This window comes from Callorhinus ursinus, unplaced genomic scaffold, assembly GCF_003265705.2.
Source record: "Callorhinus ursinus isolate GAN/ISIS: 27379988/994484 unplaced genomic scaffold, GSC_fseal_2.0 scaffold20, whole genome shotgun sequence".
NCBI lineage: Eukaryota > Metazoa > Chordata > Mammalia > Carnivora > Otariidae > Callorhinus > Callorhinus ursinus.
This window is the reverse complement of record NW_027397082.1, coordinates 18,744,390-18,770,602: the sequence shown is the minus strand read 5'-3', so window position 1 is coordinate 18,770,602 and position 26,213 is coordinate 18,744,390. Positions and strand designations below refer to the sequence as shown.

The following is a 26,213-nucleotide window of genomic DNA, read 5'->3' as shown; positions in this document are numbered from 1 at the left end:
GCTGATGGGGAGACAGGTGCTCCTACTGCCTGACTCCATGAATTCTTCCTCTTACCCATCCACCCCTGCCCCCTTCTGAGCTCAGGAGCTGACTCAGGCCAGCCCGGCTAGAGAGCACTTAACTTGTCTTTCTGGGATCCCATTCAGCTCCCATCTCCATCCCCCGACCCTGGGTGGAAGGCAGGGAGGGACTGCAGCCGCTCACAGACACTAGGCAGTCAGAATGTCAAGTGCATTTTACTGGGCCCCTGGGCCTTCAAATGCTGTCCTTACTGAGCCTCGGTTGCCCCCTCCCCACACCTCCAGCTGCAGAGGAAGCGGGCCGCATAGTAGGAGTCCATGTGGAGTAGCGCATTCTCTTGCTCCAAAGGGTCTTAGGTGATGCTCAGCCACAGCTGTTTGCCCCTTCCCTTGCCCCTTCCAAAGCCTCCTTGGGTAGGGAAGAGGGGTGTCTGGGCCTTCAGCACAGGAAGCTGGCTTCACACCAGCACCTGTTCTTGCTTAAAATGGGGCAGGGGGCCGTGTACAAAACTCTACCAGGGGCACTGGTGAGGTAGAAGGACAGCAGTCTGCTCCTGTTGAGGAGAGGGCCGGGCCGAGCCGAGCCTGGGAGCCAGGCTGGCCCTTTCCCTCAGGCCCAGGTGGCGGAAGTGGTGAGGTTCAGCCCACTAAGGCTGGAGCTAAGTACTGGATGGCCAGGTGGGGCAGCCAGTCCAGCTTGGTGCCTCCTTCTCCCCCCCAGCCGTGGGTCACCAGTCCCGCTCAGCTGGTTCTCGGTACGGTAGGCCTAAAAGCCTGAAGACATCCTTCTCAGTGGGGGTGGGCAGCACTCGGCCAGGCCCCACCTTGAGGCCTTGGGTGTCCCGGACCACAGAGGTGCTGAGGGCATGCTCCGACAAGCTCATGCCCTTGGTCTTGGCCAGAGCCCGCATGGAGCGGTTGAAGTGGGCAGAGCCAGTGAAGTAGAGCAGGGCGCAGGCAAACTCGCTGTAGGGCACAATGATGATGTCCAGTCGTCGGTGCCGCCGCCCCGGCCCGGGGAGCTGGCACACCCCCAAGTACTTCTGCTGCTGGCCGTTCTCCTCCTGGCTCACCAGGTCATCTGTCAGGAACCCTGGCGCAACATCGGAAGGCCGCTGGGAGGGCAGGGAGCCAGGCCCAGGCTGCCTGTCTTCCCAGGTCTCTCCTGTTCATCCCTGAGTCCTCCATTCCCAGCTCACAAATTTCATTGCTGGCTGACCTTGCCCTCTCTGGGCCTGCCTCTTTAAACCATGCAGAGTCATTCCTCCCCATGTCCCCCAGCAGAGTCACAGGCAGGTGAGATAAACCTCGACCTGTAGGCAGTAGTGAGCACCTATTACTGAGGGGAGGAGTGGCGGGCTGTTTCGTCTCTTCCCTTCATGGCTCTGGCCTCAAGGGAGAGGTGGTATTCTCACAAAGCAGCCCTCCCCTGCTTCCTGCCTAGAGCTTGCGACTCTGAGCCTCTCCCTCCCAGGGGTCACCCTTCCTGCACTGCCCCAGCCAGCCCGCTCACCCAGAGACAGAGCTTATACCTTGGTGCCGAAGGCTGTCGAGGAGAGGACTGAAGATGCCCTGGTGAGACCGGCCATCCGGGTGAGTGAGCAGCACGTCCACATCACCACAGGTTGCCTTCCCCCGGCGGTAAGAACCACATGCCACACACAGCAGCCCGGGGTTGAAGACCTGAGCTGCTTCCCGGACCTGGGAAAGAGCGGTGGGCGGCGGGGGGGCAGCAGGGAGGGCCTGTGGGCCTCAAGCCCTGCATGCAGTTCCTCTCCCAGGGCAGCACAAAAGACTTCCCTGACCCAGAAGCCCACATGTCCAGCTGATGCCCCGAGCCAATCCCCAAAGGTGTGATACAAGCGAGGGAAAGCCTCAAGGAGCGGAGCCATAAGTCTACCCTGGGGAATGGCAGTTCTCCAGCTTCACTGGGATGGAAAAGAAAATGTGTTCCCAGCACCAGATTCAGCCTGAAGAGCGAGCTCAGAGGCGTATACTCGGATTCTGAGGGAAGGCACCGATCTTTCCTCCTAGGGTTCTTTAAGAGCAGAAAGACACACCTTCTCTCGGCCCCTGCCCCGACCCATGTGCCCAGGTCTGTCCACTTAGGACAAAGGGCCAGATGCCTGGAAGCCCTCTGCCAGGTCTCAGCAGCCCCAGATATGGATCTAGAGCTAAAGGCAGAGTGTGTGAGTTGGGGCTTGAGGTCTGAGCAGGTGGCTAGCAGGGTGCCCCGGGCCCAGGTCTAGGGGGAAATGGAGCCCAGATATACAACTGTACCTACAATAAAAGAAAAGGAAAAAAAAGCCAAGAGGGAGGCAATTCTGAGCCAGTCCTCACACCCTTACTTGGAGGAAGGAGGCTCGGGGCTTGGAGAGGGAGCCAAGAAAGAGGGGGCTGTCAGCTGAAGGATCATCCCTCACTGAGGGAAATAAGCCCATTAGCCTCTACCCCAGCGACATGGAAGCCTTTCGTATGCAGATGGCCTCCATGCCTTTACCCGGACACTGAGATTTCTGGGACCCTGCATACTTTGGCCAGGACACCTCAATTCTCCTGACAGGCCAGGCTCTGCTAATCCCTTCACTCCCTTCTTGAGCCTCCCAAGAGGATGGGAGGGGACCTACGATGAGTAATCCCATCAAAAACTAAAGCTAGAGCCCTTCAATGCCATGTGGGAAGCCCCTTCCAATGGGCTGGGGGCTGGAGACTCACCGGGACATTCTCCGTGCCTGGACACCGTGGCTGAGTGACGGTGTCATCACTAGCACCAAGGCCTGGTGATGGATGGACAAAAGGGCCTGTCCATCCATCCTGTGCCATCCTCTTATAGTCCCATAGAGTAGAGCAGGGAGGCTGGAGGCCTGGAGTAGAGCTGGAGGCTGATTTCAACTAAGGTGGGCCAGGGTCTCCATACAGTCCTACTTATCAAAACCTGCTTCCAAAGTAGCAAACCTTGCCCACAGCAACCAGCCCCTAAACCTGACACCAACTGAACAAATTATATATCTAACCCCAAGTATACACTAGTCTCTTTCTAACCTAGGTTTTATAGGAATTTAATCCCTAACCCAACTTTAAATCAAACCCTAATGTTGGCCAAATCTTATTTTTAGGACAACAAATCTTAGCTAAAAGCATCCAATACTAAGAAAACCCTACTCTTAATTCAGGCCTAACCTTAATTCAACTCAACCTAAGCTTTCCTCTGACCCCAAACCTAATCATACTGGCACTGTGCTTCTACACCAACTCTAACCCAAACCCTGAACCAGCCTCAGGTTGTAGGGGGCTGGGTGGAGGGGGGGAACCTTCAGAAGGCCTGCACATCTGGAAATAGATAACTTTGTACATCTGCACATATTTTGGAGACAAAGAGTCCATAGTTTTCACTGGGTTCTCAGAAAAGTTTGTGAATCAAAGAACATTAAGAACCTCTGCTCTGACCCACCCTGACCTAACCCAGTTCAAACCCCAATATCCTCAAGTAGTTCTGACAGTAATCCGCCTCTAATCCAGCCCTAATGCCATTCTAGCATCTAAGCCAATGCTTACTCTACCCTAATCCAGAGACCTGGTGTTACAGTGCTTCCCTACCACAGCCACCCACACTTCCAGCTTCAGTCTCAGCTGGCCCTATCCCCACTGGTCCCAACCTCTGTCTCACAGCTTCCTCTGCCTGGCTCCCCAGCTGAGGGATCAGGTGTTCTTGACTTCAAGCCAGGTCCTGACCTTATAGCAAGGCCTGGCTCTCCTCACCGCTCTGGGACAACTACTTACTGTCTGCTCAATCTCTGTAGCCTCCTCCCGGGGTATGCGTTCCAGGAAGTCATCATAATGCTTCAGACCAATGGCCTGCTGGGTAGTCAGGGAGGCCTGGTTGCGGATGTCTTCTAGGGTCCGGAAACCCTGGAAAAAACAAGCCAGGTGAGGAGGCTATGAGCAGCCAAGACCAATGGAGAGGCAGTGAACGAGCACATATACAAGGCTTCCATCACCCCCAGATTCCAAGGAAGGCCTGAGGCAGAATCAACCCCAGGAGTGGTTGGATCTGTAATCAGCGGGACTCAAGAAAGGTAGGGAGCATGGGAGACACACCCCAATCCAGCTCTGCCCCGACCCTAAAATACTGGTTCATAAGTCCGTTGGTCTGGGGGATTCTGGGCATCACCAGGTTGGGGAACCATTGATCTGGATACTCAGCCTTTAGGCCTTATCTTCTCAGAAAGGTCCTTGCTAGTCTGAGAGACAGAGAAACACACTTCCTGTCTCTCTGCCTCCTTGATTAATTCCTTGAGGCTATCAGGCAACAGGGCAGTTCTGGGAGCAAGAGAGGGGTCTACATGAGCCCTAGTCCCCTTGAAAAGTGGTCTCCTTCTAGTCCTGGTTCATTCCCATCAGAGCACAGGGTATGAAAACTGGGGGGGCAGGACCTCTGAGAAAGTAAAACCGAAGTGGGTGCTGGGACATGGTGTGACCTGTTGGTACCACATCTGGGCAGTTTTGGTTCCAGCTCCCCAGATGTTGGAGAAGAGCTCCAAGACAGGCACGCTCTCACTGATATGGTCCAGCTTCCGCAGATGCCCGCTGTCCAGGATTTCTGCGATTTTCTCAGCCATCCGCTTTCCAATCCCGGGGATACCGAAGGCCTCCTGGGCGGGGGCAGGAAGAGGCAGGAAAAGCAGAGTGAGAAGATGGGAGGCGTACAGCCAGCGATGGGTCAGCAGACTCTTTTAGCAGGTATCTGAGTAAAAGCCAGCTTGGCCAGTTAGCAGCTGATGGCTGTGTGAAGCCTGGGCACAAAGGAAGATGAGAAGTTTGGATGGGACGGGCTGGGTCACTTGTCTTTTGGTTCTCAGAGGAATGGAGATCAGCACAGCAAGTAGAGAAAAGGCAGCAGTGACCACACTAGTCACCACTGTCATGGCAACAGCGAGAGCGGGGCATTCACTGAGGCCTTTCTGCGGATCAGGTCCCGCACTGCAGGGAGCATGGCATTTCGTCCTCCCAGGAGCACCTGAGTCTCTCACTAGTCTTAGTTCCTTTTCATTGCTCAAAGAGTTTAAGTAACTTGCCTAGAATCACACAGTTAATGAATGATGGGAACCAAAATTCAAACCCTGGTCTGTCGGCCTCCAGAGTAAACTTTTTAAAAACTTTTTACTATGGGAAAAATTCCCATAGTAGAGAGAACAGTATAATAAACCCCCACTACCCATCAGCAGCTTCTATAATTATCAAAATTCTATCAATCTGCTTTCATCCATCTCTCCATTTTATTTCTTTTGTGCAAGTCTCTGTTATCATAAAATCTTAAGCACTCCACCTGATCCCCACTTGTAACTGGTGCCCAGTAAACAGAAAGCCCCCCATCTCCCCGCATCCCCTGCCCTGGCCCCCAGGTACCTTGTAGGAGGTGACAGGCTTGTGGAAGCTCTTGAGGGCATTGATGGCCTTGGCATAGCCCAGGGCCCTCCACTTGTCTCCCTGAACACCGTAGGCTTTGGCCAGCACTTCCAGCTTCTCTGTGAGGTGGGGGTTGTGGTTGATCGCCTTCTGGCTCGAAGACTGTGCACAGACCCACTTATCCAGGCCCTTAGGGGCTGGACTAGGCTCACCATCTCCCTCAAAGAGAGTGGAGTAGTGGCCGCTGATCAAGGCTTCCAGATCAGCTGCGCTAACCTGGGTCTCTTCCCCGTCACTGGTTTCATCATCATAGCCAGGCTTAAGGTAAGGAAAGAGAAGAGACAAGAAATTCATGCCCCCAGCGGCCCCCAGGAGAGCTCCTCAAAGGTGGGGGCTGAGTCTCCTAGTCAGACCCAGGAATGAGGCTGGGTCTCCTGCATCAGACCTGGGTCTCCTTAACTGTGGGGCCCTGTTCATTTTGGCTTCCCCCAGCGCCCAGCCCTAGAATCCCCAGTGGTGTGTGGCAGATGTGGGCCTGGGCAAATGCCGACATGATGAGTGTTGGGCAGAGCCAGATGGCTTCACAATAAAGAGATCCTTCCTCTGTCAGGGGCCTGGGACTTTCTGAACAACCACCAGGCCCTCCCTGTTTCTGTGACCTAGTTCCCAGGGGAAGGGAGCTCTGAGGGCTGGGAGGCTCCTGACCTGGGCTTGGGTGCTCGGGGCCTCCTCTGTCCTCCGGGGAGGAGATACAGGCCTGGCGGGAGGACGGGGAGGAGAGAGGGCTGTCCTGAGCACATCCTCATGGGCTCCAGGAGGCACAGAAAAGTCTTGGTCTGCCTTGCTGAGCTGTGGTTGGTCCAGGTACCTGCAGGGATGGTGATGGGCAAGTTTAACACCCAAAGGCCTGGCCCTCCCTCTGCTCCCAATCTATTCTGAAATCTTGGTTTTCTAATGTGTCCAATTAAGACAATGAAAGTTATTTTTTTAATAACCTAAGAAGAAAGCTCAAGATGCTGCCAGGAAGCACTTGAGGAAAGACAGAGGCCAGCTCACCTGTTGGGGATGCAGATGCTGAATCCTGCTGTGTCCACTAGCCTTTTCTCCTGCAGGCACAGGCTCAGCCAGGCCGACTTCACCAGCTGAACACCCTGGGGTAGCTGGGGCAGTCGAAGGAGGCGGAGGGCTCGCTCACAGTCCATGCCTTCATCCACCACAATGTGAGTGACCCCTGGGGCCTGGGCAGCGCATATGTGGCCACCATGCTTGATAATCTGCTTCTCAAATAGTTCTGCCCGGGCTCGCCCAATGCCACTGGGCACAACATGGGCCCGCAGGGAGCTCAACCACTCTGTGGAGGGGACATCCAGATGCCTATTGTCATAACTGTCAGATATAATCCAAACGAACCCTTTACAGTCCTGTGCCCCCAAACAATCATTTTTCTTCCATCCAGAGAGCCAGCCTTCTGGGGATTCTGATGCAAGCATACAGTTAATTTCCCCATGAACCATCACTTGATGTCATGGGCAAGGATTTCAATGTCCTGTTCCCTCATGTAACCTAGAACAGTGTAAACACTGCTAGAGCACATTGTAGGTATCCTGTATATCGCTTCCTTTGATCATTTATTCTTTCAAGTATTAATAGACACCTACCTCTGCACAAGGCATAAGGCACATATGACTTGCCATTACAGGCCTCATCGTGTAAGAGCTATTCCCCTCCCCTACCCGCCACATGAACTGTTATTTGTCAGCTTGGCTGCAAAATAACGTAGCTCTGGGGACCTGAGTCTCCCCCCCCCCCATCCCTCTTCAGGCAACCTCCTGGACAGCAAAGGATTCTGCTGGTCATCTCCTTAGGGACCAGAGAGTATTTTCTGACTGATGGAGGTCTAGGGGTAGGGTAGAAAAGAACACAGCAAGTGGCCTGTCAAAGACTGGGGCCCAAGCCTAGTGCAACGAAGATACAAACCAACCCGCAGGCCATGGACTGACAGAACCAGCTCTAATATCTGATTCTAGACATAAACAATATGGGAAGCTTGAGGGTTCAAGTACGTGAGGGTTCTGAGGGTGGATCTGCTCACCTCCTGCTTCTTCTCCACCTTCTTGCTTGGGAATCTTTGTAAGTGCTTTTGATGATGGATTGGCATGAATTTTCCTCCGCTTGGGAAATGCCTTCAAGATGCCCCCAGGGTCCATTGAGGTATGGCCAGATCACGGCCTTAGGGTTTTAGGATTGATCAGGGCAACTGTCATGTGGAAACCCAGAATTGAGGTTACCCAACCCTTTGCCTATGGAGGTGGGCGTCTCTAATGACCAGGCTTTGGGGGCAGTAGTTCAGTCCCTGGGCGTCTCCCAAAACCCACCTGAACTTAAGCAGTTTAGCATAGCACTTACCAGCCCTTCAAAGTCAGAGTACTGGGGGAAATAAGGGGAAGAATGGGACTACTGGGGAACTCTTGAGGGGTACAAAATGATACTCCCCAGAGGGGTTGCTCTAAAGATTCAGTGCAGTGTCTACCCTGCTGCAACCCACTTTGAAAGGGCTTTACCAAAAGGGGATGCCAGGCTAGGAAATGGAGCTACATCTTTAGAAAGGGCTTGGGCTCCCAAGAGAATTGAAGGACTGAGAGGACTCTACATATAGACCCCATGATCTTTCTCTACCCCATCACAGACCCGCAGAGGAAACCTTGGCGGTGGCGGGTGTTCGGGAGGCGGGGGAACGCTCTACACCTGCCCGGCGGCAGGCCTCTCATCACGGGAGTGCTCAGCCACGCAGCTGCGGGGAGATGGGGCATGGCCGCAGCAGGTGTGGGGCGCCTTCCGAGCCTGGGGGAGTCTCGGCCTCACAGCTGGGGGTGAAGACAACCGGCAGCTGTGGGGCACCTGCTGCGTCTGTAGCTGGCGCGCGCCAGCTACTCCCAGCTGGGGACCAGAGGAGGGCTGGACTGTCCGGACCCTGCCCTAAGGGCCCCTCCCCGCCGCGGCGATTCGGTCCGCCGGGGCAGGGGGTCAACTTCAGGCCCCTCGGGTCACCCGCGGGTGGGCAGGAGTAAACCACTTACCAGGGCAGCCAATGAGAGCGGACGAAGGGCGTGGCGGGTGGGGGGGAGGGCAAATGCCCAGAACACCTTCCGGGTCGGCCGGAAGTGATCGTAGGCGGAATGGTTGCCATGGCAGCGGCTGGTCGCACGGCTGGGCGGAGGGAAGATGGCGGTAACCGGCTGGTTGGAGAGTCTGCGGACCGCCGAGAAGACGGCGCTGCTGCAGGACGGTAACTCGAGGCCCCCACGAGCTCCCTAGTCCTTTCCCCCAGGGTCCAGCCCTCCGCGCTGGCGCCTCCGCGAAGGGCCTCCGAGCCTGGGACGGCCAAGCTGGAAGGGCCACGGCTGCCAGACTAGGCCCAGTCCTGTATTGGCAGATGAGGAAACTGAGGCCCGGAGAGATGACGTGACTGGAACACGCGTCTCTGGATACCTCCTCGTTTCCTCTACACCACTTCGCCCTGCTCTGAGTTCTGTTACTAATAAATATTAACTCCTTTCATATTCATTATGTCGTTTGCTCCCGACAGCTGTCCCAAGAGGCTGTTAATTTTCCACCCCATTTTAGAGAAGAGGAAACTGAAATGAAAGAGGGTTTTAGACCAGCCCTAGCCCCTCGTCCAGTCAGTGGGGTTCTGTTGCTGAATGCAGCCTGGCGTAATGAAGAGGCGGGAGACCTGGGCTCTAGTTACTACTCTGCCATTAAGTCACAGCCTCTTTACTTGCTCGGGCCTTATTTTCCTCATCTGTAAAATGAGCTGGAGGGGCTACCTCTGATGTCCTTTCCAGCTGTAATATGTCTGTAAGTGAACTTCTAAATGTTCCCTGGGGTCTGTAGGGAAAACAGCAAGGGTCCCGGCGCTGTGCCTGGAAAAGGTGGGCATAGGGAGTAAGGAGCCCTGATTTTGTCTCACCCTAGGATTGACGGATGTAGGACCCCCAGTGCTGCAGGGGTCCTTTCCTTGCACCCCCTGGCAGCCAGATGAATTAGGTCTAAATTCCTGTAGCTTGTAGAGCAGCTGGAGGTGCACATCCAGGGGCAGAGGCCAATCAGGGAAGCATGGAAATTAAAATCACCTGCTCATTTGTTCATTTGTTCACGCAGCATTTAAGGAGGCTTTTACTATGTGCTAGGCTGTGTACTAGAGCAGAGAAGGGGAAAAAAGATATGTAAATAAATAAGAGTGGGTGTTAAGTAGAGGTTGGAATCTTCTATAAAGTGTATGAGGGCACGAAGATGGAAATGATCGTCCCTTTGAAAGAAGATCTGACAGAAAAGGTGATGTTTATGGGTCCTATTAATACGTGTTTGCTAAGTGTGGAAGAGGGAATGATCCACGTGTAAAGAAAGGTATGGATTTGTGGAAGTATATGGCTGATTACTAGGGGAATAACATTTAATGAGGCTTAAGCGTTCCCCCAAACAACCCCCCACACTGTCAGGTACTAGGTGCTAGGATGCAAGGGTGAATAAAAGTTCTCTTTTCTCAAGGAGCAGTGAGGAGAAATGGTGGGAAATGAAGAGGGATTTTGGATAAATTGGGGTATGCTGTGATCTCCTTTGCCAAGCTAAAGATTTTGGACATTTTCTCATAGTACTGTGGTTTCTGGTTTTATGGTAAAAAATAGATAACCTAGAATTTACCATTCTTTTTTTAAAGATTTTATTTGTTTATTGACAGATAGAGACACAGTGAGAGAGGGACCACAAGCAGGGGAGGAGGGGGAGGGAGAAGCAGGCCTCCCGCGGAGCGGGGAACCCAATGCGGGGCTCGATCCCAGGACCCTGGGATCATGACCTGAGCCGAAGGCAGACGCTTAACAACTGAGCCACCCAGGCGCCCCTAAAGATTTTATTTATTTATGTGAGAGAGAGGGAGAGAGAGCGCGCATGAGAGCGGGGAGGGTCAGAGGGAGAAGCAGACTCCCCGCTGAGCAGGGAGCCCGATGTGGGACTCGATCCTGGGACCCCAGGATCATGACCTGAGCCAAAGGCAGTTGCCAACCAACTGAGCCACTCAGGAACCCCTAGAATTTACCATTCTAACCATGTTTAAGGATGCAGTTCTGTGGCATGAAGTATATTCACATTGTTGTGCAACCATCACCACCATCCATCTCCAGCACTTCTTCATCTTCTTCAACTGAAACTTTGTACCTGTTAAACACTAACTCCCCCATTCACAGCCTCTGGCAACTACAATTCTACTTTCTGTCTTTATGAATTTGATTATGGCAGGAATGTAACCACCTAAGTGGAGTCATACAATATTTGTCCTTTAGTGACTGGCTTATTTCACTTACCATCCACTTATTTCACTTCAGTGTCCATCTGTGTTGTATGTATCAAGGCTAAATAGTATTCCACTGTTTATAATCATACACCACATTGTGTTTATCCATTCATCTGTTGATGGACACTTGGGTTGCTTCCACTTGTGTAGCTATTGTGAATAATCATGCTGTGAACATGGGGGTACAAATATTCAAGTCCCTGCTTTCACTTCCTTTGGTCACAGGATGGTAGCTAAACAAATATTTCATCGTCTAGGATTTTGTTAGGTTTTTTTGTTAGTGGCATCACAAAACAATGTTGTTGGTCTTTCTTCCCCAAACCAAATAATAATAATAATGTTAAGTGTATGGATACGTCTTGTCAAACCTCTCCTATAGATTTACCCTCCTGATGGGTGTGTGGCTGTGAGGAGGATATTACCTCCCTCCCATGAAAAAGCACTGCTATTGGTAATAAGAACCCAATACTCCAAATTTTTTCCAGAAAGAATTTATGCTCGTTGTGGAAATATGAAAAATAAAATCACCCATCAACTACCATCTAGAGATAATCATAATTTACTTTTTAAAAAAATATTTATTAGAGCACAAACAGGGGGTATGGCAGAAGGAGCGGGAGAAGCAGGCCCCTGGGGAGCAGGGAGCCCGATGTGGGGCTCGATCCCAGGACCCTGGGACCATGACCTGAGCCGAAGGCAGATGTTTAATGACTGAGCCACCCAGGCGCCCCCTAAATAAAAATCTTAAAAAAAAAAAAAAAGGAAAAGAAAATGGGGCGCCTGGGTGGCTCAGTCATTAAGCATCTACTTTCGGCTCAGGTCTTGGTCCCGGGGTCCTGGGATTGAGCCCCGCATCGGGCTCCCGGCTCCGCGAGAAGCCTGCTTCTCCCTCTCCCACTCCCCGCTTGTGTTCCCTCTCTCGCTGTGTCTCTTTCTGTCAAATAAATAAATAAAATCTTTAAAAAAAAAGATTTTTATTTAGTATTTTAGAGACAGAAAGAACGAATGGGGGGAGGGGCAGAGGGAGAGAATCTCCAGCAGACTCCCTGTAGAGCCCAATGCAGCGCTCCATCCCACAACCCCACAACCCCGAGATCGTGACCTGAGCCGGAAACAAGAATTGGATGCTCAACTGACTGAGCCACCCAGGCACCCCCATAATTTATATTTTCATGCATAAACTTCCATATTTCTTCCATGCATGTACACTCATACATGTATTTTTTTTTTTTTTACCAAAGTATACTAATTGTTTATTATTGGGGCACCTGGGTGGCTCAGTCGTTAAGCGTCTGCCTTCGGCTCAGGTCATGATCCCAGGGTCCTGGGATCAAACCCCGCATCGGGCTTCCTGCTCCGTGGGAAGCCTACTTCTCCCTCTCCCGCTCCCCCTGCTTGTGTTCCCTCTCTTACTGTCTCTCTCTCTGTCAAATAAAAAAAATCTTTAAAAAAATTATCCACATATATACATATACATATATTCCTGTAGAGTAAATATGTATTAGAATAAAGTACAGATAATTATTATATAATCTTCGGGTAAGGGAGGATATTCTGAGCACAACTCTGGGTAGTAACTACAAAGGAAAAAATAGTTGACTATATAAAAATTAAATGGTTAATATCATAAAGGTCAATCAGATTAGTAAGAAAAAGATGAATACCCAAATAAAATATGCTAAGGTCTAAACAGGCAATAATTCACTAGAAACATGACCAATAAACCTTTGGAACAGTGTTCAACCTTACAAATATTTAAAGCTATAGACATCATCCTAGTATGGTTATTAGAGCATGGAATTTGGCCTCAAATGAGCTTAAGTCTGGGTCTGTCCTTTCATAGCTTTATGAGCTTGGACAAGTTACATGACCTTTAAGCCTCAGTTTCCCTCATTTGTAAAATACGGGTAATGGGGGCAGATAGGATTATTTTGAGAATTAAATTCAATAAAACACATAAAATGCCTGGCCAGTAGTAAGCACTGCATCCTGCCTGGACTCAAGATGGACTCCAGTGGGAGAAGAGAGTCAGGCCAGACACCTTCACCTACTCACAGGCAGCACCTTTTACCCCACTCCTGACAGGAAAACCCTTTCCAGCTCTATTAGCCATCCAAATGATTTAGGGTGCTGAGAAGCCCTGCAAATTTGGAGATGAGTTTCCCCAGAATACAAATTAGGAATGACTCAAGGGAACTGTGTCCAGGGGAATGAATTAAATGGGAAAAAGTCTTGGTAGATCAGATACAGTTGCAAATTTTAGGTAGTGACTCCTTTAGCTGCTCCTTGGAGCTCTTATTTATCAAGTGTAGGTTGGGTACCTGTCCCTGTTATTAGGCTCACTGAGGAGCGTATCTATGTCAACTCACCCATTTGTAAAAATAGGGGACATTAAATAGTCACTTTAAAAAACAATACTTATGATTATAATATATAGGTGGAAGAGTTGGGCCAGGAAACGCCCCTGGATTCTTGCATTCTTTCAGTGAAAGTTGAATCAATGTTCATTCTTCCAATTAATACTTAGTTGAGCTCCTAACATATGCCAGGTACTATGCTTGGTGTTAGGGAAACCATAGGGAAGCAGGGTAAAACCCCTCCTATCTAATAGAGACAGGCGATAATCAAAGAATCACACAAATGTAAATCCTAACAGAGGTTAAGTGCCATGAAGGAAACATAAGAGGACTAACATTATGTGGCTGTGTGCTAGGAATGGCCTAGAGACATGCAGAAGGCACAGCAATGGTGTGGCTAGATGGAGTGCTTGTTCAGGAAACCCAGTTCAATATCCTGAGCACATAGGCTTGGTTTTAGGAACTGGGGAGACGAAGATAAATACGGCACTGTTCCTGGAGAGAGGATGCTCTTTAAAAAAAGTACCATACTATATGATAAATGCTCCACTGTGGATATGAATAAAGCACTAGGGAGGCCCAAACAAATAAGGAAGTGATGAATTTTGCCAGGGTGGCTAAAGACTTCCCAGTGGAGTGACATTTGAGCTGGATTTTGAAGGGCAAGGAGTTCAACAGATGAGAAAAATTATGGAGCTTTGCAAAGACACGTTCAGAGAAAGCTGCAGAAAGGAAAGGCGTCCCGGGACTTGTCTTAAAGTAGTGGTGGGCCATGATTGGTAAGAAGTTCATGGGAGGGTTTCTCATGCCCAAGCCCAAGGCTGTTGGTATTTCCCAGTAGATCCCTTGATGTGCAAGGCGCAAGGTAAGAAGAGGCGTGAAGGTAAGGCACTCTCTGCTTTGTGCGTAGGGAGAAGGAAGGTGCACTATTTGTTCCCAGATGGAAAGGAAATGGCCGAAGAATATGATGAGAAGATGGGCGAACTACTTGGTAAGTGACGGGGGCTTCCACTGGGCTCGTAGGAACACTTGGGGTGTCCTAAAGCATGGGTAAGCAATTCTAGCCTGAGGCTTGCGGGAGGAACTGAGCACCAAAGGTGGAAGCCAGGGGAGACTGAGGCCCTCAAGGCAAGATTGTTCCTGAGAATAATGTGAGGTCAGGGCTGGCCACCACGGGTGGAGTGGACATCTGCTTGGGGGGTAAACTCCACCAGACCCCTAGATCAGTGAGAGTGTGAGGAAGTCTTCTATAGGGAAACTGCTGGGTTAGAACTGTAGAGAGAGGGGCGCCTGGGCGGCTCAGTCGTTAAGCGTCTGCCTTCGGCTCAGGTCATGATCCCAGGGTCCTGGGATTGAGCCCTGCATCGGGCTCCCTGCTCCACGGGAAGCCTACTTCTCCCTCTCCCTCTTCCCCTGCTTGTGTTCCCTCTCTCGCTGTCTCTCTCTCTGTCAAATAAATAAATAAAATCTTAAAAGAAAGAAAGAATGAACTGTAGAGAGAAGGCAGAATTGGAAGTGGGCCTCTACTCCAGGCTGAGTGGGTAGAGGTAAGGGCAGGCTTTAACTGCAGTTGTTTTGCTTGTTTTGCTTGTTTGTTTGTTTGTTTGTTTTTCTGAAGCCACAGCCGCAGCAGGTACTGGTCCGGCCTCAGAGGCCGCACTGTTAAATCTGACCCTTGCCTTGGAAAATGTCTGAATCAAAGGGGGTCCTGAGTAGAAATGGGGATTTTGCAACATTGTTGTTTTCATTCCTACAGCTCTTTTCCTCTAAGACTAGTCTCATGAATAGGGGCTCCAGCTCAGATTTCTGGGAATTACTTGATTTGTCCATCCTCTGTGCCCAGGTATGCACATCAGCATTAACGGACTTCCCAGAGCTAGGTGGCTGCTGATTTGACCCAGGACCTGGGGCTCTCAGCAGTGGGAGTTGGTCTCTTTATTAAGTTCCACCTGAAATGCTAAATCCAATGGTGGAATCATGGCTTGGGTTATTTTCTTGTCATTATTCTTGACTTTAATTTCTTCCTGGGCCTGATCGACAGGTAGTATTGGCAAGGGAATTTCTTTTTCCCTTTTTCTGACAGCTCATAAATGTCTAGAACCGACAACACGGATTACACTGGTTTGCATTTTCTTAGTCTCCAGTCTTAAAATGTGTGTCCTGCGCATGTTCAGTTGCAGAGTGAAGTGTTGATCCCTCCTTATTATGAGCTGCTTGGGTTCCAGTCCCAATTGGTTTAGTCTGGTGCTATTAAAAATCTTGATTTGTTTAGCATATGACACTGATTTGGTGGAAACCAATACAGTAGTAATATCCTCACAATGCATTGTAATTTATAGCGCTCCCAGGGGGTGACAGCCTTGGAATGCCTAACAGGGGCGAGCTTATGAAAGCAGAGGTCACGTGGGCTAAGCACCACCATTGCCAGGCCAGTTCCTTCCTGCAGCCCCCAGCACCACCTCTCTCCTCCACTCAGAGCAAATAACCCACCTAGAGCTGCTGTGGCCATAAAAACAAGCAAACAAATAATCCCCAGCCTCTTAGTTGTGCTTGGACATGAAATTAAAATGAAAAATAAGTTTAGGTACCTTCCTCTGTAGCATCCCGCATTAACCTGTCACTTCTCTTGGCAGATGGGGAATAGACAAGGGCCTACAAACTCCTTTTTTTTCTTAAAAGCAGAAATGGAGATTGATAGAACACTGGCTAAAGTTTACCTAATAGTGATATCAATACCATAACTTTTATTAGGCACTGTGCTAAGTGCTTTATATGAGTTATCTCACTGAATCATCCTCATTACAGCCTGGTGAGGTACGCACCGTTGTCCCCTTTTACAGTCAGAAAGAAATGGAAGCTCTAAGAGGTTAAGCCCCTTGCTCAGAATTCCAGAGCTGGTTAGTTTCTGAGTTAGGATTTAAGTCTGAGTCTGCCTGGTTAAGAGCCCATGCTATGATGCACAACAACATACTGTTGGGAGTTGAGAATATTTAATCCTGCTCTCTGTTCTTACTAAACTTTGTTCCCCCCAGAATGACTGGAGAAGGGGCCGGCGGAGCAGGACAGAGACGGGCAGACAGGAGCACCCCACTTGAACCCCGGGGCCTTCTCTCACCGGTCTCCGATCGCTCCGCCCTTCCCCCGCCAGCTGCCCTTGCAAAATTATTAATTTTTAAGTATAAACAATCTCGGCCTGAACTAACATGAGCTCAAGCACTCTCTGAAGTAAAATACAGACAGGGTTGTGATGGCCACAAATGGGAATCGTTTCCATTTTTCCAGCTAACTATACAAATTTGATAATTGGCTAAACTGGTTTTCTGTTAGAGAAACCCAGAAAGTAATTTGCCAGTGGTGCATCTGTGTAGCATGGAGTTCTTCCAGTCGGTGTTAAGCATAGTGGTCATGTTTTTTTTTCAACAGTCTCGATGCTATTCGTTCCCACCCCGCACAATGAGTGCTGTATGTAGTCATAGGGGAAAACCCGAAGGGCCCTGTAACAATGATCGGAACATCAAACCAGCCCCAGAAGGACACAGCATGTCCAGGGGGGCAGAGGCTGAAGGGCAGGCCATCCCCCATTGTTACATTCGGATTACCTTGGATTACCGGCTTAATCTGCTTTGGTATTTGACCGCCAGCCTAACCACCCCAGGCTGCATTTGGAGGATATTGAGCACTTTCATCCCCAAGCACTTCACCGGCTTTATAAATGACCCACTCGATTCCCTTCCGCCTCCTCAGGGATGGGACGCGGCAGCTGTTTAATAGCCACAGAGCAATGTTGCAGTGTTTTAAGGGCAGAAAAGAAGAATCCTGCATCCAGTTTAAGCTGCAGGGCGTATTTAGGAAAGGGGAATGTAATTATCCACATTGGAAGCAGGCCACGGCTTGGAGCTTTGGGGAAAGAACCTGTAGGACCCCCACTTTCCAGCCTACCTGAAAGATGGGGCTTCCTTTCAGCAGTCAAGGACATCAGCCTGCTTCCTGCTGACTCAGGAAGCAACCCCCAGGCACTGTCTCCTTCACATACTCCCCATCAGACCCCTTGGGGTCATTGAGAGGCTCCTTTCCAAGGACTGGCCCTGGCTCAGCCAGGATACGACAGTGTCCCGGGGAGCTACCCTCCACACACCAGTTTGGGTTTAACATATAATCAAATCAGAGTGACAGCAGGTGGAAACAGCCCTCTGTTGCCGCAGGAACTGTCCTTGAGTTAGGAACAAAGACAGGACAAGACAAGACAAAGTATGTATTTGCACGTGTGCATTCATGCCCATATACATGGGGAAAATAATAAGGACTTCACCAAAATCGTTTATTGGATCTTATAATGGAATGAGTAGGGAGCCTTTCTTCTACATTCTAGCAAAGAATTTAATCCCAAGGTGTTTAAAAAAAAAAAAAAAAAAAGGTGGTGAAAGAGCCAGAAGGCTGGCCTCCAGTTAAGCGAGGTATTACACGAAGAGATTTGGATATACTCCCGGTCACAGTCCATTCACTTAAGAGAGTAGAAGTATTTGTGAAAAAAAAAAGTTGCCTGTAAAGCATATTTCCAAGTTTTACTCGTCCTTATTAATTTTCATTATAAACTTGGAAATGTGTTTCTAGGGAGAATTTTTGGCCCTAAGACGTAATAAAAATCACACTGCAGAATGCAGCAGACCTTATAAAAGCACATATTCAAGGGAAAATTCTAATTTTACAGCACACTTTTGTGTTCAGCTTGCGTGCCTTACTTGGAGCAGGGAGGGTGTTTGGGTTTGGCACAGCGGCTCCAAAGGTCTCGAAGAAACCCATCCTGAGACTCCGACTCCAGGTCTCACCGCCCCCAGCCCAGAAGGAGGGGTGGCCGGGAACACCTGCCGCACAACACCAGGCACTTTTTGACCTTGTAGCTCCTTACAACGGCTTCAGGAAGGCTGCTGGCCTTTGGTGGCACTTAGGCTGCCCTCCTAGAGGACATGGATGCTTCAGGAAGAGAGAGAAGCCCTGGGGTTACAGCTCGGAGGGGGTGGGGGGCAGGGAAGGCTCCTGCCGTGATGGCTGCACCTGGAGGACATGGGTGACTGGGATTCCCAGAATCCTGGCAGGGGCCCTCAGATAATGCCCACTGAACTAATTTTTTCACTTACAATTGCCATACCGTATGCGCCTTACTTGGGGGTGGGGGGAGCTTCTGTAAACATGTGGGTTGTAAACCAAGGTAAAATAGAGACAATTGTTTGCATTTTAAAAGAATGATCCTACTCTACAAAAAATATTCACGAGATATTCTATAAATAATGCATTTAAAATCTGGTATGTGCCTAACATTTTGTTTAAATACAATTCTGGGGCTGTTGTTTTAAGCCAGGTATACCTGAAATGAGTGAATTTCTGTGTTTGGACTTTCTAAATCATGAGACAAATCTGCCTGTCAGCTTTCATCTTCTTATTTTTCCTTTGCACATTTGTAGAGGGAAAAAAATGCATTTCAGTTCATACTTGTTGGGATCCAAATGTTCCCCGTTACCAGTAGCTCCCCTTTTCCTAACCAGCACATCTCTCCCTTGCTTGAAATCACACCTGGAGGATTCTTAACTCCACTTGGCTCCTTTCAGAGCTTTCTTCAATCCCTTTGGTTTAGGTACCCGTGATACGGGCTTTCCAGGTTATCCAGTATCAGAATGCTCTGCTGGGCTTTGGGCTTTCGGCAGCTGGGAGGTCCTGCTCACATGGACAGAGCTGGTGTAAAGGCCATGCCCCGCCCACTTCTCTCCCCTTCCTGTCATCTAATGTGATTTAGCAGGAAGAGAGAGTCCCTTCCCAGTAATCCCATTGCTTCCTTCTCTCCCCAGTGAGAAAGTGGCGAGTGAAAAGTGCCTTGGGAGCCTTGGGCCAATGGCAGATTGAGGTGGGAGAGCCAGCACTCCCAGGCGCAGGGAGCCTGGGGTCTGAATTCATCAAGGAAGACAATGCCAATGTATGTCTCTCTGTTAGGTGTCGGGAAGGGGTGGTGGGAGTGGGCCTGGAGGGCAGACACCATGTCTTATTCACCACCTTGTCTCCCGTGTGCCCACCTGGACACACAACTCTGGAAGTGTTTGCCTGAATGAATACCCATACTTGGGTATGGTCATCCTTGAATGAATGAATGAATGAATGAATGCTTGGCTTGGTCATCCCAGGACAAGGGCTCCAGGCCTGGAATGTCACAGGAATAGCATTGTCAGGGGGGAGCTGTGGGAAGAGCTGAGGGTCTCCTGTTGTGGGCCCCAGCTGGAGCTTTGCAGAGCAGGAAGCCATCCCTTGCTGGCCCTCACCAAGAACAGTCTCTTAGTTGGATTTGCCTTCTGCAGCCCATCTTCATGCGCAAGGACACCAAGATGAGCTTCCAGTGGCGGATTCGAAACCTCGCCTACCCTAAGGACGTCTACAGTGTCTGTGTGGACCAGAAGGAGCGCTGCATCGTTGTCCGAACAACCAACAAAAAGTAAGTGGCATGATGGGCACCTGCCGGCCTGTGGGAGGGCTTCCTCTCTGCAGGATCAGCTTGAATAATATAATCAGCTCCCTTAGGGTGGGAAATTGGAACAAGGAATGTCTGGTCCAGTAACTGGCACATACTGGGGTTCAACAAATATTTGTTGAATGAGGGGATGAGGAATCACCTGGCCATTAATTTGTGATCGTAGGTGGTTCTGCTGTAAGATTATTACCTTGACCCCCTGGCTGGATCCAGTCCATGGTGAACTTGGCCTGGTGACATCACTGTTGGGGCTGTCAGGGAGCCATGGCCTAGAAGGCACACCCAGCTGAGGTGGCAGTTAGAGGTCTTAATGTACTGGTCTGGGGTTAGCCAACCTTATCCCGCCCAGGACTGAGGGGCAGTAGGCAGGTACTTTGGCCTCCTGGAAGTCTCTTGTGTTCTGTTTCAGAAGGGGTACCTAACTTCCCTTTATTTCTCTCCTAGTGTTCTGCTGGGGGCAGGCAAGGGGAGAGGGGACGGAAGGTGGCCAAGGAGGAGATGTGGTCCAGGCAGGGCTGTTTCTGGGCTGACCATCTTGGAAATGCATTGATCCTATTTAGATTTCCAGAGCTCTGACTAATCACAGGAGAACCCTGTTAATGAGCTGGTCTTGACCTGGGCCAGAGGGGTTGCAGTATAGGACCAACCCCCATGAAATACAGTTGAGGTGTTAAAATGGAAGGTTTTATGAGTGACTGGTCCACACACTGAAGCCATCCAACATGCCTCGTGGGTGCTGAGCTTGGGCCAGAAGTGCCGCCATCCATCCACTTGTTTATGTGCAGTCAGGAGGGTCCGGCTCCTCGAGGGGTGTGGTGCCGCCTCCCCTCCCAGGTCCCTCAGGTCCACGAGGCCCACAGGAAAGCAGCACAGCTCCCAGGCTCCCCCGGTGCAGCCTTGGGTTCTGCCCTCTGCTTATGACCCCCGTACCCTCTCACTTTGGCAGGGTTAAGGGGATGGGGAAGGGGTGGAGATGAATGAATTAATTTCAAGATTATTGCTCTTCATGCAGCCAGCAGCCCCTGCAGTGGGCCTTGTCTATAAATATAAAGTCATAATAATAAGGGTTTGCGTTTATAAAGCACTTTGAAGCCCTCAGATAAAAGGCAGTTTATTCCCGTTATTGTTCTCATCATTAATGGGAGTCAGTGCCTAAAGTGGAATTTAGCAATTTCAGACAACAGAGAAATTGCCTTTAGGAAAACAAACTCTGTGCTTCAGCAAGCATTCCCTGGCGTAAGAGGCCCTGGGTCCAAACTGGGAACAAAAGTGCTTCTGATAGCACTTGAATCTGCAGCCTAGCAGTTTGTAGAGCTGGCTGCTGCCTCCCTTTTGTCCCCCAGAGGTCACTGTCGAATACAGATATCAGGCAGAAATGTGATTACTGGGGAGTGAGAGAAGAGAGGCCAGCTAGCTCACCAAAAAATTCATCTGCGGGCAGATCCTCTGGGTCCCATCTGCTGCACATATCCAGCTGTAGGCGGCGCTGTTGGCCAGGAGCAACATGGCTAGAGGCCCACTCCTGCGCTCAAGGCAGCGGGAGACATTTTCGAACTGATGGGTGAGGCTTGGTGGGATGGGAGTAATGCCCCTAGATGGGACAGGGCCAGGGCTGGATCCCCACAGAGGGGAGAGGAGTATGTGAGTGCCTGCTTCGGAGCCCGCACTGAACCTCTGGTCCAGTGGCCCTGCCTGGCTCAGCCCAGCCTTCCTCAGGTCCCTCTGCCCAGAGGTAGGAGAGAAAGGCCACTAAACCTTTAACCGGCTCTTTCTTGAGCCTAGTGGCATTTTCATCTCCTACCAGGGGCAGTGGTGTGTCTTATACCTTTACTACCACTAATTAAACAACTCAGTGGTTATTCTTTTGAGCAGGATACTCAGTTTTTTTCAGGATACGTTAAAAATCACAGACTGGGCAATTTGATGAAATCGTATGTATACAAACGTCCGGCACATGGCCGGCCTGAAGCATGTCTTTAGCAATTCTTCGGAAATTGGAACTTGGCTGATTTGACACTGGTAACATTAACACTGGGAAGTGTTAATAGGCATCACTAGAAAAAAAGGATTCCGCGGTCAAATAAATTTGGGGAACTGGATTAAACAAGTTCTCTCTGGTAGGACGTATGGCGGTCTTAGTATGTGAACGTGCATTGTGAGTCCAAGAAGGGCTGCGGTAGGCAGGGATGACTGGCTTGCCTGGAGCTGTGATGTTAAAGAAGGAAGGTTTGCCTACTGCTTTTCTAAGGGCGGGACTGGCCAGAGGCTTCTCAGGCCCAGTCTTGCCAAACCCGCGTGCGGGTGTGCAGGGCGCTTTGGAGCTGTGTGGGGCGCGGCCCGTGTGACTCCACAGCAGTCCTGCTTCTGCTTTTCAGCCTCTCCTCCGAGTCTGTCTCTAGAGGCCTGGCCTCTTGTGTCCTTTCTCAGTTCACTGCAAAGACTCGGTGGGGAAGCAACTGGAAATTGGGGAGAGGATAGAGCGGGAGAGCGGTGGGGTGCTGTGGGTCACTTCTCAAGTAGCCCAAGGGAAGGAGCCACCCTTTCAGCACAGTTTGGGGGGAGGTACAGAGTTGGCCTGTTCTGGTCCCTTTGACAGCGACTTAAAGTTCATCTCGTTCATCTAGTTTGGTGACCAAAGTTCATTCAGCTCCTTTATTGGAGGAAGGCATCTGGAAGAAGAAACCGGGGCCCAGAAGTGAAGTGGCCTGCCCAGGGTCACAGGCCAGGACCAGAGTTGTCCTGAAAGCCTTTTTGCTTTCCACGTCTTTCGAACACTTTTGACCATCAGAAAGGAAAGCCACTGTGTTAGAGTGCCCGGAGGACCTGCAGGGTGGTTGGATCCTTAGGGAGATCCCCCCATATCTACTCTGTCCTTGGACAGCAGGGAACCTAGACCACAGGGGTCTGTTACTTGGAGGAGAGGGTGTGGAGAGATGGAAGGTCAGGAGGTTTGGGGAATTACTACTTGTAATAAGGGCTTCTCCACCGACCAGTTTCGTGACTCCAGCAAGATACCTATCTGTATCTCCGTTTTCTCTTTTGTAAAAGAGGATAATAAAAGCAACCAGCCTGAGGGGGTTGTTTTGAGGATTCGATGTGTGTGGAGCAGTGCCTGGTCCCACTAAGCATTAACAAACGTCCCCTTTCATTGTGTGACTGAGGCTGAGACCAGTAGTGGGAGATGGGAACAGGGGAGTGTCACGTGTCTGCCAAAAGCCCAGGAACCACTGCACTGTGAGGGCCTCGCTTTTAGCAGAAACACAAGCTCTCCTCAGGCAGAGATAGGGCCTTCTTTCTTCTTCATCTTTAAATCCCTAGCTCACAGCTCAAGGCCTAGGACACAGTTGATGCCTAAAGACGTGTTTGCTGCCTCCTCAGGGCTGCCTGAGGCAGAGTGTTCTGTCTTTTCCAGAAGCACAGTGGGTCCCTCTCTAGTCCAGGTGCCAGCGAGAAAGTCAGGTGTGGTTCCTCGCAGGGTGAACCCCACGGTCAGGGGACGGAGGTGAGAAGGGGGTGGGCTGCACCCCAGAGAAGGGGAAGCAGATGTCCCAGACTCCCTTGAATACTGCCCATCAAAGTTGTGTAACCTCATCCAGTAAACTAAATCCATTAGAACAGACTCAAGACAAAGCAGAGTGTCCACACTCACTCTGCCTCCATCCCCCTCGCCTCCTGGTGATAGGTGTGGGCGGAGGCCAAGCCCCCTGGGTTTCTTTTTTCAGTCCCGGTGTCCCAGCCGGCACCCCTCTGAGGGTACACAGGCGTGTCCCTGTCCCACCCTGGAGCACAAGCCAGGCAGGCAGAACGATGTCCCCACGCTCCGCACGGTGAGGCCTCACACAGGCCCCGCTGCTTCGGCTGGGCTGCGCGCGCGTGCCCGGGCTGCTTCTCTCCCAGTTCTGCTTCTTGTGTATATTTGCAGGGAAGATGTTAACACTTCCTAACAAGCCTTTGTGTTCACCTAATCTCTGCTGTTTAACCTTTGACTCCCCCCTATTATCAGTGTCTGCCACCTTTGCTGGCCAGCCCAAGGGCCCCAGGAAGCGCCCTCAGCCTGGCCAGCTAGGAGGATGAGGCCGCATTCCACCCCGGTTTTGCAGGCAGATGGATCGCCTTTCCCTGGGGCAGAGCTTTGGGAAATAAAGCAAGCTTGTGGTGCCATTAGGATCCCCCAGCCCCCACTCCTTTTGAACTGTCAGCCTTTAAGTAAACATTCTTCTCCTGCTGTGGGTCCCAGCACCTTGGCGGGGAGCGGAGAACCTGGGAGGAGAGGGGCCCTGAGCGCCTCCGCTAAACTCCCAGGGATTTGGATAGGAGAGCAGGGCAGAAGTGCTGCCTTGATGTCAACTCTCTGAGTCCCTGGGGCAGCGGGGCTTTTGAAGTGGACCCGGAGTAGCTGTCAGCACCAGGCCCAGGCCCCTCTGAAGTATTCAAAGCCCTGTCCGCTCAGGCCCCTCACTTGAGTTTGTGTGTACCTGCCCGCAGCGCTTCCCTTCCCAGCCCACACCCCCACGGTGGCAGGGGGCATGCCGGGCCTGGGGAGCAGGTCTGCCGGCCACTGGCCGAGGCCCCGGACTCCACTTGCACCAGGTTAGACGCCACACGGGCCTGCAGCTAGAGAGGAGGCGCTCTTGGTGACGAGCACCTGACCGGGAGCAAGGAGCTGGGTCCTGACTCCTGACTCCACGGACAGCGGGCCATGAAGCCAGGCGTGAGACACGTTACCTCCCGCTGCGGTAAAGGTCAGATTTCCTGTAGAATGAAGTCCAGTTGTATACATCTGGGCTAGGTATTGCTCTCTGGGTTTTTTGGGTTTGTTTTTACTAAAAAGGATCATTAATCTCTGGACTGGCCCTTGCAGGTGATAGGGATTGTGTATGAAAATGGAGGGGGGGGAAGTCTCAGGGCCAGCACAGTAGTCCAGAGACCCAGCTTCTGAGATGAGTCATGTGGTTTGTCCTCCTAGATTTCTCTTTGTGGATGTACTTCCCTCTCTGGCCTACAAGAGGAGTCAGGCCCACAGGGCCCTGAAAGACCCCAAAAGAGGGAAAAAGTAGCTGGGGCCTTCAGAGAAAGTTGCATGTAAATGGCAACTCTTGGTCCCCAGCTTTGGGGAACAGCCCTAGCCAGATTTATTCTGTCCCTTGTTAGCATACATGTTCCCGTGTTCTTGGGGTACAGCGGAGGCCTGCCTGGAGCTGTATATTATAAGAGGCTGCTTCTGCATGTCTTTGGGAGTCTGAGCCTGAAGCATGAGTCACTCTAATCCCTGGTCTAATCAAGGAACCGTGATGGGTCCTGCCCTTCCACTGCTGGTTTGGCCAATACGCCTTTCATACTGATGTTCTAACTGGCTTCCCTTCTTCCTCTTTGGCTCTGTGGAAAGTGTGGAAGAACAGTGTAGAAAGTTGGCACCAGAGGGCCTGCTGCCCCGTTGCTGGGGGTCACTTTGCTGGATGTGCCGATGACCTCTTGGTGTTCCCACAGGTACTACAAGAAGTTCTCCATTCCCGACCTAGACAGATACCAGCTACCTCTGGATGAGTCCTCGCTGAGCTTTGCTCATGCCAACTGCACCCTGATCATCTCTGTAAGATGCCCATTTCCCATCCCATAGGAGTCCCCGGTTCCAGCCCCAACACCTGGCATGTGCTTGCTAGAGAACAGGCACCTCTCCTTCAGGGTGGGGGGCTCAGCTGATCTTAGAAGTCACAGCTGGAAGAAGACAGGGTGATGTGGAAGGACTGGGATTCTGGTGGAAGGCTCCTATCCAGCCGTGTGACCTTGAGCGAATCATTCAGCCTTGTAGGCATCAATTTCCTCATTTTCAAATAACGGGATCAGAGGAGGCCCGGGGTGTGTATGTAGGGAGGGGAGATGTGGCTGAATGATGTGCTCTTCCTGGTTCCATCCACAGTACCAGAAGCCAAAGGAGGTCCTGGCGGCTGAGTCAGAGCTTCAGAAGGAGCTAAAGAAAGTGAAGCTGGCCCACAGCAGTGACGGGGAGTGTAAGACCCAGTAGCGGAGCATCTCTGAGCCTGCACTTCCGGCAGCATGGCGGGTGGATGAGGCTCTTCCGGACTTTGTGGCTTGGGCCTTTCTGGTGCAGGGGTATGTCCTCTCTTCCGTGAGCTGTCCAGGCTCTGTGAGAACTGGGCCTTGGGGTGCTCCTCGCCCCTATATCATGGTCTGATCTCCCAAGTAAAGTCATTCTGAGTCACTGTTGGGGGACTGCCCTTTTGTCCACCGCTCTATGCTGTCGTCACCAGGGAGGGTGCTGGTGAGGACACTTCCTTCTCTCCTCTCCTCAGGGACCTTCAACATCAAGCCTTTCACATACGCCGATGGAGCAGAGTTGGGGAAGCCCTGAGCCTAGCACGGGGGGCGTCTTCCCCATCCTGTTTGCATAAATTCAGAGGGACACTAGGCTGACAGAGACCCTGGGCTGTCTTAGCTTGCAGAAAGGCCCAGATGAGCTCCCTACAGTAAGGGGAGGTAAGGTAAAGGTTTTGAAATACAGAAACCTTAGAAGCAGCCCAGGATATTAAGACAGAAGGAGTGTTGTATC

At 51.0% G+C, this 26,213-nt stretch overlaps 2 protein-coding genes across 8 annotated transcripts; one reads left to right on the top strand and one right to left on the bottom strand.

The window, feature by feature from the left end:
* Window positions 1-221: 221 nt before the first annotated feature.
* Window positions 222-8,548, bottom strand: POLL (DNA polymerase lambda). Of its 6 annotated transcripts, none has more exons than XM_025880900.2 (9): window positions 8,505-8,548; window positions 7,520-7,684; window positions 6,484-6,778; window positions 6,133-6,295; window positions 5,428-5,745; window positions 4,455-4,673; window positions 3,802-3,930; window positions 1,554-1,722; window positions 222-1,114 (listed from the first exon to the last, which is right to left on the bottom strand). In XM_025880900.2, exons 2-9 carry the CDS (start codon window positions 7,632-7,634, stop codon window positions 750-752), a joined length of 1,773 nt encoding a protein of 590 aa, XP_025736685.1. In that variant the 5' UTR covers window positions 7,635-7,684; window positions 8,505-8,548; the 3' UTR covers window positions 222-749. The 6 variants fall into 6 exon arrangements, with proteins under 6 accessions (XP_025736685.1, XP_025736686.1, XP_025736688.1 ...); XM_025880901.2 differs by lacking the exon at window positions 8,505-8,548 and adding an exon at window positions 8,116-8,496; XM_025880903.2 differs by lacking the exon at window positions 8,505-8,548 and adding an exon at window positions 8,173-8,496.
* Window positions 8,549-8,586: 38 nt separating this feature from the next.
* DPCD (deleted in primary ciliary dyskinesia homolog (mouse)) lies at window positions 8,587-25,866 on the top strand. Of its 2 annotated transcripts, none has more exons than XM_025880877.2 (6): window positions 8,587-8,713; window positions 14,045-14,125; window positions 18,975-19,099; window positions 19,476-19,609; window positions 25,133-25,235; window positions 25,563-25,866. In XM_025880877.2, the coding sequence occupies exons 1-6, from the start codon at window positions 8,650-8,652 to the stop codon at window positions 25,665-25,667; spliced, it is 612 nt and encodes a 203-aa protein (XP_025736662.1). In that variant the 5' UTR covers window positions 8,587-8,649; the 3' UTR covers window positions 25,668-25,866. The 2 variants fall into 2 exon arrangements, with proteins under 2 accessions (XP_025736662.1, XP_025736661.1); XM_025880876.2 differs by having other exon boundaries at window positions 13,976-14,125.
* The last annotated feature ends 347 nt before the right edge of the window (window positions 25,867-26,213 follow it).